This window comes from Pongo pygmaeus, chromosome 12 (assembly GCF_028885625.2).
Source record: "Pongo pygmaeus isolate AG05252 chromosome 12, NHGRI_mPonPyg2-v2.0_pri, whole genome shotgun sequence".
In the NCBI taxonomy this organism is placed as follows: Eukaryota; Metazoa; Chordata; class Mammalia; order Primates; family Hominidae; genus Pongo; species Pongo pygmaeus.
The window spans coordinates 101,255,173-101,273,658 of record NC_072385.2 but is presented as its reverse complement, the minus strand read 5'-3'; the positions used below and the strand labels follow the sequence as shown (position 1 = coordinate 101,273,658).

At 41.7% G+C, this 18,486-nt stretch overlaps 1 protein-coding gene across 2 annotated transcripts in view; it reads left to right on the top strand.

The window, feature by feature from the left end:
* TTC27 (tetratricopeptide repeat domain 27) overlaps positions 1–18,486 on the top strand; it is a 197,649-nt gene that overhangs the window by 10,652 nt on the left and 168,511 nt on the right. For both annotated transcript variants that reach the window (XM_054475625.1, XM_063648844.1), the window contains exons 4-5: positions 1,755–1,895; positions 11,606–11,708. In XM_054475625.1, coding sequence (XP_054331600.1) covers positions 1,755–1,895; positions 11,606–11,708 — 244 coding nt within the window. The remainder of the gene's footprint in view (positions 1–1,754; positions 1,896–11,605; positions 11,709–18,486) is intronic.

Genomic DNA, 18,486 nt, shown 5'->3' with positions numbered 1-18,486 from the left:
GATTACAGGCATGTGCCACCATGCCCGGCTACTTTTTGTATTTTTAGTAGAGACGGGGTTTCACCATGTTAGCCAGGCTCTTCTCGAACTCCTGACCTCAGGTGATCCACCTGCGTGGCCTTCCAAAGTGCTGGGATTACAGGCATGAGCCGCTGTGCCCGGCCCTCCTTCTTTCTTCTATTGAATACTTTAAACAATATTCAAAATATTCAGTATTCAAATATTTAGTATTCAAAATACTCAGTATTGAGCCAGGGAGTGGCATTACTTGGATTGTTTAGTTTAATCCTTACAAGAACCCTCTGAGGTATAGGTTCAGTTATTTCATTTTTTTTTTTTTTTGACACGGAGTCTTGCTCTGTCACCCAGCCTGGAGTGCAGTGGCACAATCTGGGCTCACTGCAAGCTCCGCCTCCCGGGTTCACAACATTCTTCTGCCTCAGCCTCCCAAGCAGCTGGGACTACAGGCGCCCGCCACCACGCCCGGCTAATTTTTTGTACTTTTAGTAGAGACAGGGTTTCACCATGTTAGCCAGGATGGTCTTGATCTCCTGACCTCGTGATCCGCCTGCCTCAGCCTCCCAAAGTGCTGGGATTACATATGTGAGCCACCGTGCCCGGCCCAGTTATTTCATTTCATAATTGATGAAACTGAGGCTTCATCAGGAAAACAACTGTGGGAAAAATTTACATGTGCTCACAAACTAATGAGAAGCAGAGAAAGGACACTGTCCTCTGCGTTTGACATTGGAACCCATGTTCTTGATGGGTGAGGATTCTTGCTCGCTATTTTATGGAGCTGTTAAAATTCTGCCATCCAAATTTTAACAACCTTGTCCATTGTAAAAAAATCTCTGTACAACAGGGGAGTGCATTTTTCAAAGGCATCCTTTTTTTTTGGAGCCTTCTGCTCACTCTGGTGTGTGGTCATGTGCCCATTCTGCATTTGATGGATGAGACCTTGTTGATTGTTTGGCTTGATAGAAATTATGGAGTAGAGACTTACTTCATAATGACATTTTCCAGGTATTGAAGCTTAAGTGAAATGTAGGTGTTTAATATAAATATCAAATATACTATTTAGTATAAATACTTTAATATAGGGATGCTTTTCATTGAGATAATATTTTGTTGTAAGTAAATTTATGAAGTGATGATATCTCTTCAATGCTAGCATTTTTTTTGAGTTCCTTGATTCTCTAAAGTTTGAACATGCCAGGTACAGAAGCTTTCACCTGTAATCCCAGCACTTTGGGAGACCGAGGCAGGGGATCACTTAACGTCAGGAATTCAAGACCAGCCTGGCCAACATGGTGAAACCCCATCTCTACTTAAAATACAAAAACTTAGCTGGATGTGGTGGTGCATGCCTGGAGTCCCAGCTATTCGCCTAGGCGGGAGGATCACTTGAGCCTGGGAGACGGAGGTTGCAGTGAGCCAAGATCACGCCACTGCACTCCAGCCTGGGCAACAGAGTGAGACTCCCATCTAAAAAAAAAACAAAAACAAAAAACCAAAAACCTAAAAAATCAAGTTTGATCAGATGGGTGGCCATCCATCAGGGCAGGCTGGATTTATAGATGTCTAAGGGCATTTGCAGTGTTATAATTCTGTCCAGTGCCAATTGCTGTGTAATATATTAATGCTTTTGTTTCAAAGCTGAGTTGACTGGAAAATCTTTGTATTATTACAAGACATATAAAGATTAATATTTTGTTAAATTATATCATCTTAGTTTATAATCCTTTTTTTAGGTTAAAGGACTGGATGCATTTGTTCTGAGCCTGCTCACTCTAGATGGTGAATCAATCTACAGCCTGACCTCAAAGCCTATACTACTGTTATTAGCACGCATTATCCTAGTGAATGTAAGACATAAACTGACAGCTATTCAGGTAAGGAAAGGATCCATGAGATTCATACGCTGGTATGACTTTTGTGCTTATTAACACCAGACTGTAGATGTGTTGCTGACAATGTCTTGGTCTATTTTGTTTTCTGAGTCTTTTAGGTGTGTAATTTAAAAATCTGATGAAAATAAGCAAAAACTTTTCTTCCCTCATGAGATTGATCTAGTTTAGAATGAGATTATGTTGCACCTCCTTAATAGGATTTATGTATGTACCGTATAGATATAAATGTTCATTTGCAGAAATCTTAAATATTGATTTAAAAATATACCTTGGGCTGGGCATGGTGGCTCACGCCTGTAATGCCAGCACTTTGAGTGGCTGAGGTGGGCGGGTCACCTGAGGTCAGGAGTTCGAGACCAGCCTGGCTAACATGGTGAAACCCCATCTCTACTAAAAATACAAAATTAGCTGGGCGCGGTGGCATGCACCTGTAATCCCAGCTACTTGGGAGGCTGAGGCAGGAGAATTGCTTGAACCTGGGAGGTGGAGGTTGCAGTGAGCCATGATTGCGTCATTGCACTCCAGCCTGGGCAACAGAGCGAGACTCTGTCTCAAAAAAAACAAAACAACAACAACAACAAAAACAAAAACAAAACACAAAAAGACATACCTCACAGTCTTTTATGAATTTCATGTAGGATAATGAGCAGTGACCAAAATTTAATGGGTCTTAATTTCTGTTTTCTGGCTCACATTCTATGTTATGTCATTATTTGGGTTGGATTTAGTAAAGCATTTGTTAAATATCTATTATATGGTTTCTTCACATAAACTAGTGAGGACAAATATACACACAGAATACTAATATGCAGAAAGAAAAGACAGTCTTTGGAGGTTTAGTGGAGGTTGTCAGTCACGCAGTGTGCCGTCTGTGTTGCTGCTATTCAGCTCTGCTGCATTGTAGTGTTAGAGCAGCTGTAGACAATGTTTCATTAAATGGACATGAGTGTCTTCCAATAAAGTTTTATTTGTGGACACTGAAACTTACATTTTCTATACTTCTCACATTCACAAAATATTATTCTTGATTTTTCCCAGTGATATAAAAATGTAAAAACGATTTTCAGTTCTTGGACTATACGGAAACCAGTAGTGGGCTGGATTTGCACACAGGCTGTGCCTGGCTGACCCCTGCTCCATCTGATTGTTGCATCCTGGTGTGCTGCAGACCCCATAGTGTCAGAAATAGTACATCTAAATTTTGTGTGAAATCTCCCAGTTTTGGCTGAAAATTTTTAAGAAATGCAATAGTTCTTTCTTTTTTTCTTCGAGATGGAGTTTCACTCTTGTTGCCCAGGCTGGAGTGCAATGGTGCGATCTCGGCTCACCACAACCCCCACCTCCTGGGTTCAAGCGATTCTGCTGCCTCAGCCTCCCAAGTAGCTGGGATTACAGGCATGCATCACCATGTCTGGCTAATTTTGTATTTTTATTTATTTATTTTTTTGAGACAGAGTCTCGCTCTGTCGCCCAGGCTGGAGTGCAGTGGCGTGATCTTGACTCACTGCAATCTCCGCCTCCCGAGTTCAGGCGATTCTCCTGCCTCAGCCTCCCAAGTAGCTGGGACTACAGGCGGCCGCCACGATGCCAGCTCATCTTTTGTATTTTTAGTAGAGATGGGATTTCTCCACGTTGGTCAGGCTGGTCTCGAACTCCCGACCTCAGGTGATCTGCCTACCTCGGCCTCCCAAAGTGCTGGGATTACAGGTGTGAGCCACTGTGCCCGGCCCAAGCATCACAATATTTCTTGGTCTATGTGACCAAGTCAATGTAGACTTGGTCTGTGCTGTGTAAGGGCTTACTTTCCTAAGCATTTAAGTTTACACACTAAATTTTTTTTTTTTTTTTTTTTTTTTGAGATGGAGTCTCACTCTGTCACACAGACTGGAGTATAGTAGTGTGATCTCGGCTCACTGCAACCTCCGCCTCACAGGTTCAAGCAATTCTCATGCCTCAGCCTCCTGAGTCGCTGGGATTACAGGCGCCCACCATCACGTTTGGCTAATTTTTTGTATTTTTAGTAGAGACATGGTTTCGCCATGTTGGCCGTGTTGGTTTCAAACTCCTAGCCTCAAGTAACCTGCCTGCCTTGGCCTCCCAAAGTGCTGGGATCACAGGCATGAGCCACCGCACCTGGCCTAAATTTGTTTTGAAAGAAGAGGTAAGAAGGGAAGTGATGCCTCTATTTGCAACTCTCATGAGAGCCAGAGGATTTGGAATCCATTGTACTAGAGGGTGTTTTTTGTTTGTTTGTTTGTTTTGTTTTGTTTTTAAGACAGGGTCTGGCCCCACTGCCCAGGCTGGAGTGCAGTGGCATGATCTCAGCTCACTGCAACCTCCGCCTCCTGGGCTGAAGCCATCCTCCCACCTCAGCCTCCAAAGTAACTTGGACTACAAGCATGTGCCACCACACCCGGTTAATTTTTGTATTTTTTATAGAGACAGGGTTTCACCTTGTTGCCCAGGCTGGTCTTGAACTTGTGGGCTCAAGTGATTCACCTGCCTCCGTCTCCCCTAAGTTCTGAGATTATAAGCATAAGCCACCATTCCCAGACTAGAAAGGTTTTTGTTTTTGAGACAGCGTCTTGCTCTGTCGCCCAGGCTGGAGTACAGTGGTGCGATCTTGGCTCTCTGCAATCTGCGCCTCCCAGGTTCAAGTGATTTTCGCACCTCAGCCTTCCAAGTAGCTGGAATTACAGGTGTGCACCACCATGCCTGGCTAATTGAAGGGTTTTTAATACACGGATTTCAACATGTCTTAGCGTATATGAGGCTTCATCTTTTGAGCTCTTAGTGACAGTAGCTTGAGTAAAAAATTTTTCCCCTAAGTAAGTTGATCTGAGTTAAATGGTCTTGTAGACTGACTATTACTTTGCTCTATTGTTTTATTTATTTACTTATTTATTTTTTGAGACAGAGTCTCACTCTGTTGCCCAGGCTGAAGTGCAGTGGCGTGATCTTGGCTCACTGCAACCTCTGCCTTCTGGTTTCAAGCGATTCTCCTGCCTCAGCCTCCCTAGTAGCTTGGATTACAGGCACGTGCCACCATGCCTTGCTAATTTTTTTGTACTTTTAGTAGAAATGGGGTTTTACTATGTTGGCCAACTGGTCTCGAACTCCTGACCTCAAGTGATCCACCCACCTCGGCCTTCCAAAGTGCTGGGATTACAGGCGTGAGCCACTGTGCCCGGCCACTTTACTCTAGGTAAAGTATCACCAAGCCATGAGGCTGCCAAATGGCATTATTTTCTTTCTAGTGAGAACTTATGGTCACTAATGAATGAGTGAGATGGTTTTTAAGTTGCTCAAAAGTTTTCTTCATCAAGAATGTTAAGCGTTGTCCAGGCGCAGTGGCTCTCGCCTGTAATACCAGCACTTTGGGAGGCCGAGGCTGGTGGATCACCTGAGGTCAGGAGTTCGATACCAGTCTGGCCAACATGGCGACACCCTGTCTCTACTAAAAATACAAAAATTAGCCAGGCATCTCTGGGCATGGTGGTTCATGCCTGTAATCCTAGCACTTTGGGAGGCCGAGGCAGGTGGATCACCTGAGGTCAGGAGTTTGAGTCCAAGCTGGCCAACACAGTGAAACCCCGTTTCTGTTAAAAATACAAAAATTAGCTAGGTGTAATGGTGGGTGCCTGTAATCTCAGCTACTTGGAAGGCTGAGGCAGGAGAATCGCTTGAACCCAGGAGGCGGAGTTTGCAGTGAACCGAGATCGTTCCACTGCACTCCAGCCTGAACAACACAGCGAGACTCTGTCTCAAAAAAAAAAAAAAAAAAAATTAGCCAGGCATGGTGGTGCATGCCTGTAATCCCAGCTACTCAAGAGGCTGAGGCAGGAATATTGCTTGAACATGGAAGGTGGAGGTTGCAGCGAGCCAAGATCGCGCACTGCACTCTAGCCCAGGTGACAGAGTGAGACTCTGTCTCCAAAAAAAAAAAAAAGTATGTTAAGCATCATTTGAAAAATAATATATATACTGTCAACAACTTAGGAGAATTAATAAATATGTGGAATACTAGTTGTAGATGTCATTCTTGTAGGGTTGCAGAGGCAAGTTACCTTAATTTCTTGGCAGATGTAAACAACTTTTGACTTCTGCTTAAAAACCTGTTTTTCTGTAGTATATCACTATGTATACATCATTTTGTGCTGAAATTTTGCCTTTCTTTTTCTTTTTCTTTTTTTTGAGATGGGAGACAGGGTCTCACTGTGTTGCCCAGGCTGATCTTGAACTCCTGGCCCCAAGTGATCCTCCCACCTCAGCCTCCTGAGTAGCTGGAACTTCAGGAGCACACCATCCTGCCTGGCTTTTCTTGCCATGCAATTGAAGCATTATTCTTTCTATATGGATTTTTCCTGTGGGTCTTTACTATATCATTCTTTTTTCCCTCCCTCCCTTCGTCCCTCCCTCCTTTCCTTCCTTCCTTTCTTCTTTCCTTCCTTCCTGCTTTTTTTTTTTTTTTTTTGGAGATGTTGTCTTGCTATGTTGTCCAGGATGGCCTTCAACTTGTGGACTCAAGTGATCCTCCTGCTCCAGCCTCCTGAGCAGCTAGGACTATAGGCACCTGGGTTATATCTTTCTCTTAATGGTGTTATTAAAAATGGCTGATTTGATGAATTAAGATAAAATAGTAAAGAAACATTACATACTTATCCAAGTTAATTTTAACCTTTTAAATTAATTTTTGAGTAACCTGACTCCTAAGAAGTGTATCAAGTTATTTATGATGATATTATTTTTGTGAAACTATAGAAGAAGCAGATTTTCCCACAACCCCTAATCTGTGAAGTATATAGACTAGAATTAGTACTATGTAAGTGGTTGAGTAAAATGAGTCTTGGTTTTGAAATCAACAGCTATGTGACCTTATGCTAGTTAATTTCTCTGAATATCAGTTTCCATTTATAAAATGGGATAAACTGGCAAATATTTATTTGGTGCCTTGTGAGTATACTACTGCTCCCTGCTGTCTGGGAGGTTCTAAACTATTGTGACTTCTCAATCAGACCATTCTGTAATAAGTGTTATTTTACAGATAAAATCTAGAAATTATCTAAAGCAAGACTTCAAGTTCGCTTTTTTATTAATGCCTCAATTTTTTCTTTTTTTAAAAAATTTTATTATTATTATGCTTTAAGTTTTAGGGTACATGTGCACAATGTGCAGGTTTGTTACATATGTATACATGTGCCATGTTGGTGTGCTGCACCCATTAACTCGTCATTTAGCATTAGGTATATCTCCTAATGCTTCCCCCCCACCCCCCAATTTTTTCTTTCTTTTTTTATTTTTTTGAGACAGAGTTTTACTCTGTCGCCCAGGCTGGAGTGCAGTGGCGTGATCTCAGCTCAGTGCAACCTCTGCCTCCCAGGTTCAAGCGATTCTCCTGCCTCAGCCTCCCAAGTAGCTGGGACTACAGGCATGCACCACCATGCCTGGCTAATTTTTTTTGTAATTTTAGGAGGGATGGATTTTCACCATGTTGGTCAGGCTGGTCTTGAACTCCTGACCTCAATGATCTGCTTGCCTCAGCCTCCCAAAGTGCTGGGATTACAGGTGTGAGCCACAGTGCCCGGCCTCAATTTTCAATTTTTATTTTTATTTTTTGAGATGGAGTCTCGCTCTGTCACCCAGGCTGGAGTGCAGTGGCGTGATCTTGGCTCACTGCAACCTCTGCCTCCTGGGTTCACGCGATTCTCCTGCCTCAGCCTCCCGAGTAGCTGGGACTACTGGCGCCCACCACCACGTCCAGCTAATTTTTTGTATTTTTAGTAGAGACGGGGTTTCACCATGTTAGCCCGGATGGTCTCGATCTCCTGACCTCGTGATCCACCCGCCTTGGCCTCCCAAAGTGCTGGGATTACAGGTGTGAGCCACTATGCCTGGCTCAATTTTTCAAGTTTCATTTTTGTAGAGATGGGATCTCACTGCATTGCCCAGGCTTGTCTGAAACTCGTGGCTTCAAGTGATCTTCCTACCTTGGCTTCCCAAAGTGCTGGAATTACAGGCATGAGCTACTGTGCCAGCCCTCTATTTTTATAGTAAGCAATTCTTGACAAACTGAAAAGGTCTGTTACGCTGACTAGTAGAAAAATAGGCTATGCTTTCTATATTGGTTTTTTGTTGTTGTTGTTTTTTTGAGACTGAATCGCGCTCTGTCTCCCAGGCTGGAGTGCAGTGGTGTGATCTCTGCTCACTGCAAGCTCCACCTCCGGGGTTCATGCCGTTCTCCTGCCTCAGCCTCCCAAGTAGCTGGGACTACAGGCTCTCGCCACCACACCCGGCTAATTTTTTGTATTATTGGTAGAGACGGGGTTTCATTGTGTTGGCTAGGAAGGTCTCTATCTCCTGACCTTGTGATCCGCCCGCCTCGGCCTCCCAAAGTGCTGAGATTACAGGCATGAGCCACCGTGCCCAGCCTCTATATTTGTTTTATTCTTCCCTCCCCGATATAAAGATTTTTGGTTTGAGAGTTAATTTATAGATCTGATTTTTGAGAGTTCAGCATATTATATGTTTTTTTTTTTTTTTTTTTTAGAGTCAGAGTCTCTTCTCTGTTGCCCAACCTGGAGTATAGTGGTGTGATCACAGCTGACTATAACCTTAAACTCCTGAGTAGCTAGGATTACAGATATGCACCATCACGCTCAACTACCTAAAAAAAAATTTTTGTAGAAATGGGGTCTCACTGTGTTGCCCAGGCTGGTCTTGAATTTATGGCCTCAAGTGAGCTTCCTGCTACCCGAAGTGCTGGGATTGCAAGTTTGAGCCACTGTGCCTGGCCTTTTATTATGTGTTTTCTTAAAAGTGAAATCTTTTTGACTGGATGTATCTAAATTCCCATGTCTAGAAAAGTAAAAGAATAAGCTGCCAGACCTGACTCACTTATTGCTGACAGCAGATAAGGGACAGATAATTGAAATGCAAACTGACTTCATGCTATAGTGATAGGAAAAGAATGAAAATGAGGCAACACCTCAGGGAATTCAGTTAAAAACTGTCTGAAATTTCTTTGCTATTAGATAATTTTATATTTTCTTACATGGACTGAGGAAACAGTATTAATTCGAAAGGATTTTGTCATGGAGTCAAAATTCATTTGTGGTTGCATCACGGTTGTAGTAGTTGTGGTGTATAACACTTTAGAAGCGAACCAGGCTATGGTGTGTAGCAGTTTAGAAGGGGACCTCTTAGTCAAATGAAGAAATTAAGTTCAAGCAAAAAAGTTCTTTGGAGCCAGGTGCTGTGGCATATACCTGTCATCCCAGGTACTTGGAAGTCTGAGGCAGGAGGATGGCTTGAGTCCAGGAGTTCAAAGCTGCAGTGTGCTATGATGACTCCTGTAAATAGCCACTGCACTCCAACCTGGACAGTGTAGTGAGACCCCATCTCAAAAAAAAGCTTTTTGGTAATTGTCATCTCATATTTGCAGGTAACTAAAAGGAAAACTAATTCTTAGACTTTCATGTAATATAATATAAAGTAATATAGTTACAAATAATTTATAATGAGCTTATCAAAATTACTTATCATAACTTGTACATATGTACATATACACACATGCACATACACAGAGGAAGCTCTGGAGGAATATAAACCTTTGTCACTGATTTTTTTCTGCTGGAGGAGGATGATATTGGGGCTGTGGAAGAGAGATTTTCACTCTTCACCATATATACTTTTTTTTTTTTGAGACGGAGTTTCACTCTTGTTGCCCAAGCTGGAGTGCAATGGTGCAATCTTGGCTCACTGCAACCTCCGCCTCCCGGGTTCAAGTGATTCTCCTGCCTCAGCCTCCCGAGTAGCTGGGATTACAGGCACGTGCCACCACGCCTGGCTAATTTTTTGTATTTTTAGTAGGAACGGGGTTTCATCATGTTAGCCAGGCTGCTCTTGAACTCCTGACCTCAGGTGATCTGCCCACCTCGGCCTCCCAAAGTGCTGGGACTACAGGCGTGAACCACTGCACCTGGCCTCCTTTTTTTTTTTTTTTTTTTTTTTTTTTTTTTAAAGAGACTTAGTCTTACAGTGTTGCCCACCTGGTCTCAAACTCCTAGCCTCGAGTGATCTTCTCATTTCAACCTCCTGAGTAGCTGGGATTATAGGTGTGAGTTACCATACCTGGCCATACTTTTATATTGGCTTGTTGTTTCTTGTTTTTATTCTTTTTTTTTTAAAGTAAATATATGTTGATCAAGTAAGAAAAAGCATCACTGAATAAAAGAAAAAGCTACTATATGCTCAGCTTGTACATTAGTCAAGACAATGTATAAAATCCAGTTTCCTACTGGGTGCAGTGCCTCACATCTGTAATCCCAGCACTTTGGGAGGCCAAGGCGGGTGGATCACTTGAGCCCAGGAGTTGGAGACCAACCTGGGCAACATGGCAAAACCCCATCTCTACCAAAAAATACAATAATTAGCTGGGCATGGTGACATGGCAGTAGTCCTAGCAACTCAGGAAGCTGAAGTGGGAGGATCACCTGAGCCTGAGGAGGTCCAGGCTGCAGTGAGCTGTGATCATGCCACTGCACTCCAGCCTGGGCGACAGAGTGAGATCTTGCCTCAAAAAAAAAAAAAAAAGAAAAGCAGTTTCTGCCCTCAGAAATATATGGCTCAGGTACAGTTATAAACTTGAAAAACAAGTGCTGTCCAATATGATGCCAACTTCTAGGAACAGTGTAGAAGTTCAAAGAAGTAAAAGATCAGTATGTGCCACACTAGCAGGAGAAGACTGTAAGGAAGACGTTTCATACAGGTGTGGAAGCAATCTTCTCAGATTGGGGGAACATCTGAATCCAAGGTATTTCTTACTGTGTAGATTATGTAAAATACATTGCTTTGAGGAGGAATAGAGATGAATCAGACATGATTTCTTACCTTGTTGGGTAGTAGACGGTGAACAACATTGGAACCTGAGATGACATACATAAAATACAATGGAATGTGTTTGCAAGGGAATTACAGATAATGTGCTGGAAGTTCAGGTGATGGAAAAATCACCCCCACAGGGGGTTCTTGTGGGGCCTCTGAAGGAGTTGGTACCCGGATTAAAGTGGTGATAGAGTGCCACAGAGCAGGATGAATACAACATTTTTTTTTTTTTTTTGAGACAGGGTCTCGCTGTGTTGCCCAGGCTAGAGTGCAATGGTGCATCCTCGGCTCACTGCAACCTCTGCCTCCCAGGTTTAAGCAATTCTCCTGCCTCAAGCCTCCCGAGTAGCTGGGACTACAGGCGCCTGCCACCACACCCAGCTAATTTTTGTATTTTTAGTAGAGACAGGGTTTCACCATGTTGGCCAGGCTGGTCTTGAACTCCTGACCTTGTGATCTGCCCGTCTCGGCCTCCCAAAGTGTTGGGATTACAGGTATGAGCCATTGCACCCGGCCACAACATATATTTTAAAGGAGGAGATGGTAAGTTCAAAATGGCATAAGGAAGTCCAAGTGGCTAAAAAAAAAATACAGGGTTTGAGAGGATGGAGGTGAGGTGTTATTCTTATGGAAGACACAGATGTGGGTTTTGGTATTATTACTGAAGAGAGTAGTGGATGGGTAATCTTATTGAGGAATAAATTTAATTTTATGAATGTAAAAAAATTCTAAAAATTAATCTCAGTTAATGTAAAAAGAGTTTTCTAAAGTATCGTTTTATTTCAGCTTATGTGGTGTTTTTTTCCTAGAGCTTGCCATGGTGGACTTTGAGATGTGTGAATATTCATCAGCATTTGCTTGAGGAACGCTCACCTCTGCTTTTCACTCTTGCCGAAAACTGTATCGATCAAGGTATGTAGCAGATTTTTGTTTGATATGGGCATGTAGCTCCCTTCTAATTACTTGGCTGAGATACTCCTTTTTAGTTTGTTTTTTGTCCGGTAGTAGTGCCTTTTTGTTTGGAGTTGTTTCCTTTTTTGATGTAGAATATCACAAGTTGTTATGTTGTCAGATTGTAGAGTTCCTTTTAGTCTTTTTAGTTTAAAAAAGATAACTACTTTCACTTACTTTACCTGCTTAGAAAGGGTGATTTGCTGTATGTAGGTCACCATGATTTTATCTCAAATTGTTTAAAGATATTTTAATATTTTCTCTGTTCTTTAAGAAGCCTCACTGGAAACAAATGTACTCTCCTTAGTTCTTTTTTTAAAAAAAGTCCTTAACTAACTTGAGCTGGAGTAAATTATGTTAAATTACACAAAGAATAAGAAAGAATCCTATATCCTATTGAGTACATCAAGAAAAGCGTAAGAAAACAGTTGATAGAAAATAAGTTTCACTGAAGTTAACAATGGGTAGGGAGGCTATTTTGCATTTCATTTTATTAGTATTTTTCGTAATATATAATATACATGCAGAAAAATACCTAAAACCTAAATGAAAAATTTGCCAAATAATTATAAGCCAAACATCCATGTAAATGCCTCCTGCTGCCTTTGTTGCAGATATTCCTCCTGTATCCTAGGGAAAGACTTTGAAAAAGAGGAGAATCTTAGGTGCCTTAACACTGGGTTTCCAATCTTCCTGGTTTTGGGGATGATTTTTTTTGGCAAAAGTTGCCACACAAAACAAAAACAAAAACAGATTCTCTTGTGGTGAAGGAATATGTGAATGTAAATGAACTTGGACTTGACCGTGAGTTTTTGAGTTACGGAGATGGGATTTGATTTTAGCTGTGTCTGGTTCCAAAGCCCTGACTCCTTTCAGATCCAAGAGTATGGAATGAATATGTATGTGTGTGTCCAAGGGACATGAAGAGTGGCAGTTAGCATCATTCTGTGTGGAGAAAAGTGATCTGTACTTGATGGAGGTAGCACATTCATGAAGGTATAACATAACTCTCATGTGTGTGCATGTATAATATAAGAGGCTCTTGTACCTTTTGGGGGTCTGTTTCCTTCAATAGTTATTTCTGAGACAGAGTTTCACTCTGTCACCCAGGCTGGAGTGCAATGGCACTATCTCAGCTCACTGCAACCTCCGCCTCCCGGGTTCGAACAATTCTCCTGCCTCAGCCTCCTGAGTAGCTGGGATTACAGGCATGTGCCACCATGCCTGGCTAATTTTGTATTTTTAGTAGAGATGGGGTTTCTCCATGTTGGTCAGGCTGGTCTCGAACTCCCGACCTTAGGTGATCAGCCCGCCTTGGCCTCCCAGAGTGTTGGGATTACAGGCTCGAGCCACTGTGCCCGGAGTCCTTCAAGAGTTTTTACAGTAACAAGCTAGGCCAGAATACAGTGGAGAGGACTATAGCTTGTTTAGTCATAAATATTCCTAAGCCAGGTGAGTGGTTGAAACTAATTTCTCAGTTTTTATTTTATTCTAGGACAGAAATACATGAACATATGCTAATCTTAGATAAAATGACCATCTATACATAATTCAAATAGAGATAATAATGAAAGTATTATTCAATCAGTATAATAATTGATTCATTTATGTTGTTTGTTCCAGGACTTAGTTTATATTCTTTCAACATTTTTAGGTAACATAAGGCTGGGGGTCTAGCAGGGGGCCTGTTAGATGTGAGCATAAACATTGTAAGTCATCCCTTGGTATCCAAGGGGGATTGGTTCTGGAACCTGACCCTCTCATACCAATATCCTTGTATGCTTACGTATCTTTTTAAAAGGTAGGAGCCGGGCCAGGCGCGGTGGCTCACGCCTGTAATCCCAGCACTTTGGGAGGCCGAGGCAGGTAGATCATGAGGTCAGGAGTTCGAGATCAGTCTGGCCAACATGGTGAAACCCTGTCTGTACTAAAATACAAAAATTAGCTGGGCATGGTGGCGGGCACCTGTAATCTCAGCTACTCAGGAGGCTGAGGCAGGAGAATGGTGTGAACCCAGGAGGCGGAGGTTGCAGTGAGCTGAGATCGCATCATTGCACTCCGGCCTGGGCGACAGGGCGAGACTCCATCTCAAAAAAATATATAAATAAATAAATAAAAATAAAATAAAAGGTAGGAACCATATGGTATATTTTGGAGAGGATTCTATTTTATGAGTTAAAATTAAGTTCCAAACCAGAAATTAAGATAGCTGGAAAATGTGACTCTAAGTGACTCATTCCCCAAGAGGTCTCAGTTCTTTTCTATATTATATTTCAGCATGTCATTTGCTTTGCCTTGCAACTAAGAATTTTTTATGTTGCTGTTCTAGGCTAATCAATGGCACTTTTCAGTTTATCTAGTCATAAAATGGTCCATTTTGGCTAGGTCTAAATAGATTCGTAGATAGTGCTGAATTATAACCTTTCATGAACGATTTCATTTTTAGAATGTTTTGTTCTGGGATTTGATCCAAATGTTGACCAAACAGTCACTTATAACTGAAATACGATTCAGTGTCCAGAGAAGGGTATTATATTTGAAATGTTGCCCTTGAAGGATCATCAGAAAGTTGGCAGGAATTTTTTTTTTTCATTCTATGAAATATAGGCAAAGGATTTTATGAACAACTATGATATTTAGGTTTTTATCCAGACATGTTACACCAGTATAATACAGTGGAATGGAGTCTATCATAATGTCAGCATAACTTTGCTGGGCTGATTACATCTATAATAGGAGTAGGTCAGAATCTATTCCTCAGTACAGTCTAAAGCATTCTTTTGGATGTCACACTAAATGAAGGCATGATTCTCTAAAGACTATTCAGGGCATACAACAATTGATCATGGCATCCAGTGCTGAAAACATGTTATGTATAGTGCATGAGATGTAATATTGCACTTTAGCTGTTTGAAGATGACCTCATGAAGTCGCTAAGAGAAACTAGGTTAAAATACTTTGTCATCAAGTCCTGCTGTGACATTTCAGGCAGCTCTGTGACTCTGGGATTAGGTTGTTCCCACATTGAAAGAGTTTTCAAAAAAACAGTCTCCACGGTGGCTCACGCCTGTGATCCCAGCACTTTGGGCTGACGCAGTGGATCACCTGAGGTCAAGAGTTCAAGACCAGCCTGGCCAACATGGTGAAACCCCGTCTCTACTAAAAACATAAAAATTAGCCGGACATTGTGGTGTGTGCCTGTAATCCCAGCTACTCAGGAGGCCGAGGTAGGAGAATCTCTTGAACCTGGGAGGTAGAGGTTGCAGTGAGCCGAGATCACACCACTGCACTCCAGCCTGGATGACAGAGTGAGACTCCATCTCAAAAAAAAAAAAAAAAAACACAAAACAGTCTTTTGGTGACTGATGCATACGTGCATTCGTTGATTTCTTTTCATAAATTTGATACTTTGGAATAAATGTTATTGAATGTACTAAATGTCATTGTCTGTAATTATAATTGTCCATTAAGGATTTCATTTTAGCATAGCATTTAAATAATCTCGTGAGAAGAGATTTTGGTTTTAGCATACATTTTAAGTGTGGGTAACATTTTGATCCAGAAGGTCACAAATATTCATTTCCAGGGAGAACCTCCTGATTTATTAAAATAATAATATATGCCTATTGGGTCAACACGCTCCTTTTTGAATGTAAACCTTGAGTTATCTATCTTCAAAGCTCAAAACTTTGCTTCCATTGTTGACTCATTGTTTTCCACCATTCTGCGTTTCTAGCCAGTTCTTAAATCTTACCAGTTCTTCCCCAAGGATCCCATATTGATCTGTCCTTTCCATATCTACGGCTTTTATCTTAATCTGAAATCTTTAGTTTGGAAAGCCCTTTAGAGATAATCTTGTCTAGCTAAATCATTTTACGAAGAATTGAGACTTACAGAAGTTGCCCAAGAACCAGCACAATGATGTGGAGTTTCTGACTCCAAGTCCTGCTGACACTTTCTCTTGCTTTTTCCAAGCTGGTCAGTAAGGCAGAATTCTAGTAACTAATGATAATGCAGCTAACATTTCTATAGTGTATACACCATATCAAGCACTCTCTGAAGTCTTTAATTATATTAACAAGCTTATTCCTAACAACTATGAGGTAGAGCTGAAGATGGTATGGTAGTGGATATAGTGTGCCTTTTAAAAAACAGCTTTTTTTTTTTTAAAGTTTAATTAAACTATAATAAGATCTCATATTTAAGGTGTACAATTTGTGACATTTTGTATATGCATACACCTGTGAAATAATCACAATTAAGATGATTAACAGGGTATAGCATTTCATGTTGTTATTTTTTTGAGGCAGGGTCTTGCTCTGTCATCCGTGCTGGAGTGCAGTGATGCGATCTAGGCTCACTGCAACTTTGAAATCCTGGGCTCAAGTGATCCTCCTACCTTAGCCTTCTGAATAGGTGGAACTATAGGCACGTGCCACCATACATGGCTAATTTTTTTTTTTTTTTTTTTTTTTTGAGATGGAGTCTCGCTCTGTTGCCCAGGCTGGAGTGCAATGGCGTGATCTCGGCTCACTGCAACCTCTGCCTCCCGGGTTCATGAGATTCTCCTTCCTCAGCCTCCCAAGTAGCTGAGATCACAGGTGCCCACCACCATGCCTGGCTAATTTTTGTATTTTTAGTAGAGATGGGGTTTCACCATGTTGGCTAGGCTGGTCTCCAACTCCTGACCTCAAATGATCCATCCTCCTCAGCCCTCCAAAGTGCTGGGATTACAGGCATGGGCCACTGCGTCTGGCTTTTGTTTTTTTTTTTTTTTTGAGACAGAGCTTCACTCTGTCACCCAGGCTGGAGTGCAACGGCGTGACCTCGGCTCAACGCAACCTCCGCCTCCTGGGTTCAAGTGATTCTCCTACCTCAGCCTCACAAGCAGCTGGGACCAATGGTGCCTGCCACCATGTCTGGCCAATTTCTTTTTTGTATTTTTAGTAGAGATGAGGTTTCACCATGTTGGCCAGGCTGGTCTTGAAGTCCTGATCTCAGGTGATCTGCTTGCCTTGGCCTTCCAAAGTGCTGGTATTACAGGAGTGAGCCACTGTGCCTGGCCCGCCTGGCTAATTTTTAAATTTTTCTGTAGAGAAATTTAAAATTCAGAAGTCTCATTATATTGCTTAGGCTGGTCTTGAACTCCTGGCATCAAGGGATCTTCTCACCTCGGCCTCCCAGAGTGCTGGAATTAAAGGCATGAGCCACCATGCCCAGCCTGACATAGCATTTTAAAATCTAGCTTTTAGTTCCTGATTCCCTGTGTGAACTCAAGCAGTTCACTTGACTTCCAAACCAAGATTCACTTCCTTATAAAATAATCTTTGAATTCTTTCCAGGTATAAAATAATGTGACGTTTTGTAGTCCAGCTTCTCACTCATACTAATGGTGGACTCTTGGAAGTTTGCGTCTAAAAAATTATCCCCTTTTTTGTTGGACAGTTTCAGAGATACTTTGAGAAGGAGCTCATTTCATTGTTAGGATTAATAATTGCTACAAAGTATTTTTTTTTTTTTTTTTGAGAGACAGAGTCTCGCTCTGTCACCCAGTACTTTTAAAATTAATTACAAAATCTTATATTATGTCACTTTCATGCAGTATTTCTGCTAACTAGAGCTGTACTATTCAATATGGTAGCCACTAGCCATGTATGGCTACTTAAATTCAAATAAAGTAAAATAGATGAAATTGCAAATTCAGTTCCTCAGTTTCACTAGCCACATTTCAGGTGCTTAGAAGCCACATGTAGCTAACGGCTACCATCTGGACAAGCAGCTGTAGACTGCTCAACAACATCAGGGAAAGTTGCATTGAACAACACTGCTATTGAGTACTGGCTTGAGTTTTCTAAATGCCAATTTCATAATGTCTTTTTTTTTAATGAGGAAATTTTTAATTAGTCCCAGTTTTATCTTTGGCCTTCTATCTCCTGCTGAATTTGATATTTAATTTAATAAACTCTTGAGTGCTTGCTGTGTTCCAAACACTGCGCTGGGTGCTCTGGATATCAGTGAACTTAGTGAGATAAGGACTAAAATACAGGTAGGACAAACAGGTAATGCAGAGTAAGGAATGAGGGAGAGAATGTGATTGTTCTGAACCGGGAGGTCAGAGAAACCTTCACCAAGTGGCGGATACTTGCACTGAATCTTAAAGAATGGTGGGAATTTTTTGGGTAGAGAACTTGGAAAGGACATGTACTATGTGCAAGAGAGGCACAGAGACTTGGAACATCTTTGTGAATTTGGGAATTCCAGTAGTTTGGAATGCCTGGAGCAGAGTGTGAAGGGTGTGTGTCTCAGCTGATGAGGTTTACAGGTGGGGAGGAGCTAGATCACGAAGACGCTGGATTTTCATCTCCTTGGTGATCACCATGAAAGGGTTTTTAGAATATTTGCTCACTCCGAGGATATTATTTGAGCTGTGATAGGTGCTGGGCCTATACCAGTGGATGAGACACACATGGACCCCTCCTTGGTAAACCTTACAAACTTGATGTGTGAGGTTGTAGCCAAATTCTACCCATCTTTTAAGGCCCCACCCTTCTGATAAGGTTCGTTCAATTATCCAGTCTTTATGGGTTTCCCCTCTGCTACGTTTGGTCAATGGCACACAATTTAGGATCAAACTAGCTGCATATTGAATCATTCAGTAATGATTGTGTGTCTTCTCTTCTTAGCTACCTAGCTCTTCCTACCCCACCCCATTTTTAGGGAAGAATGGAACTTAAACCTT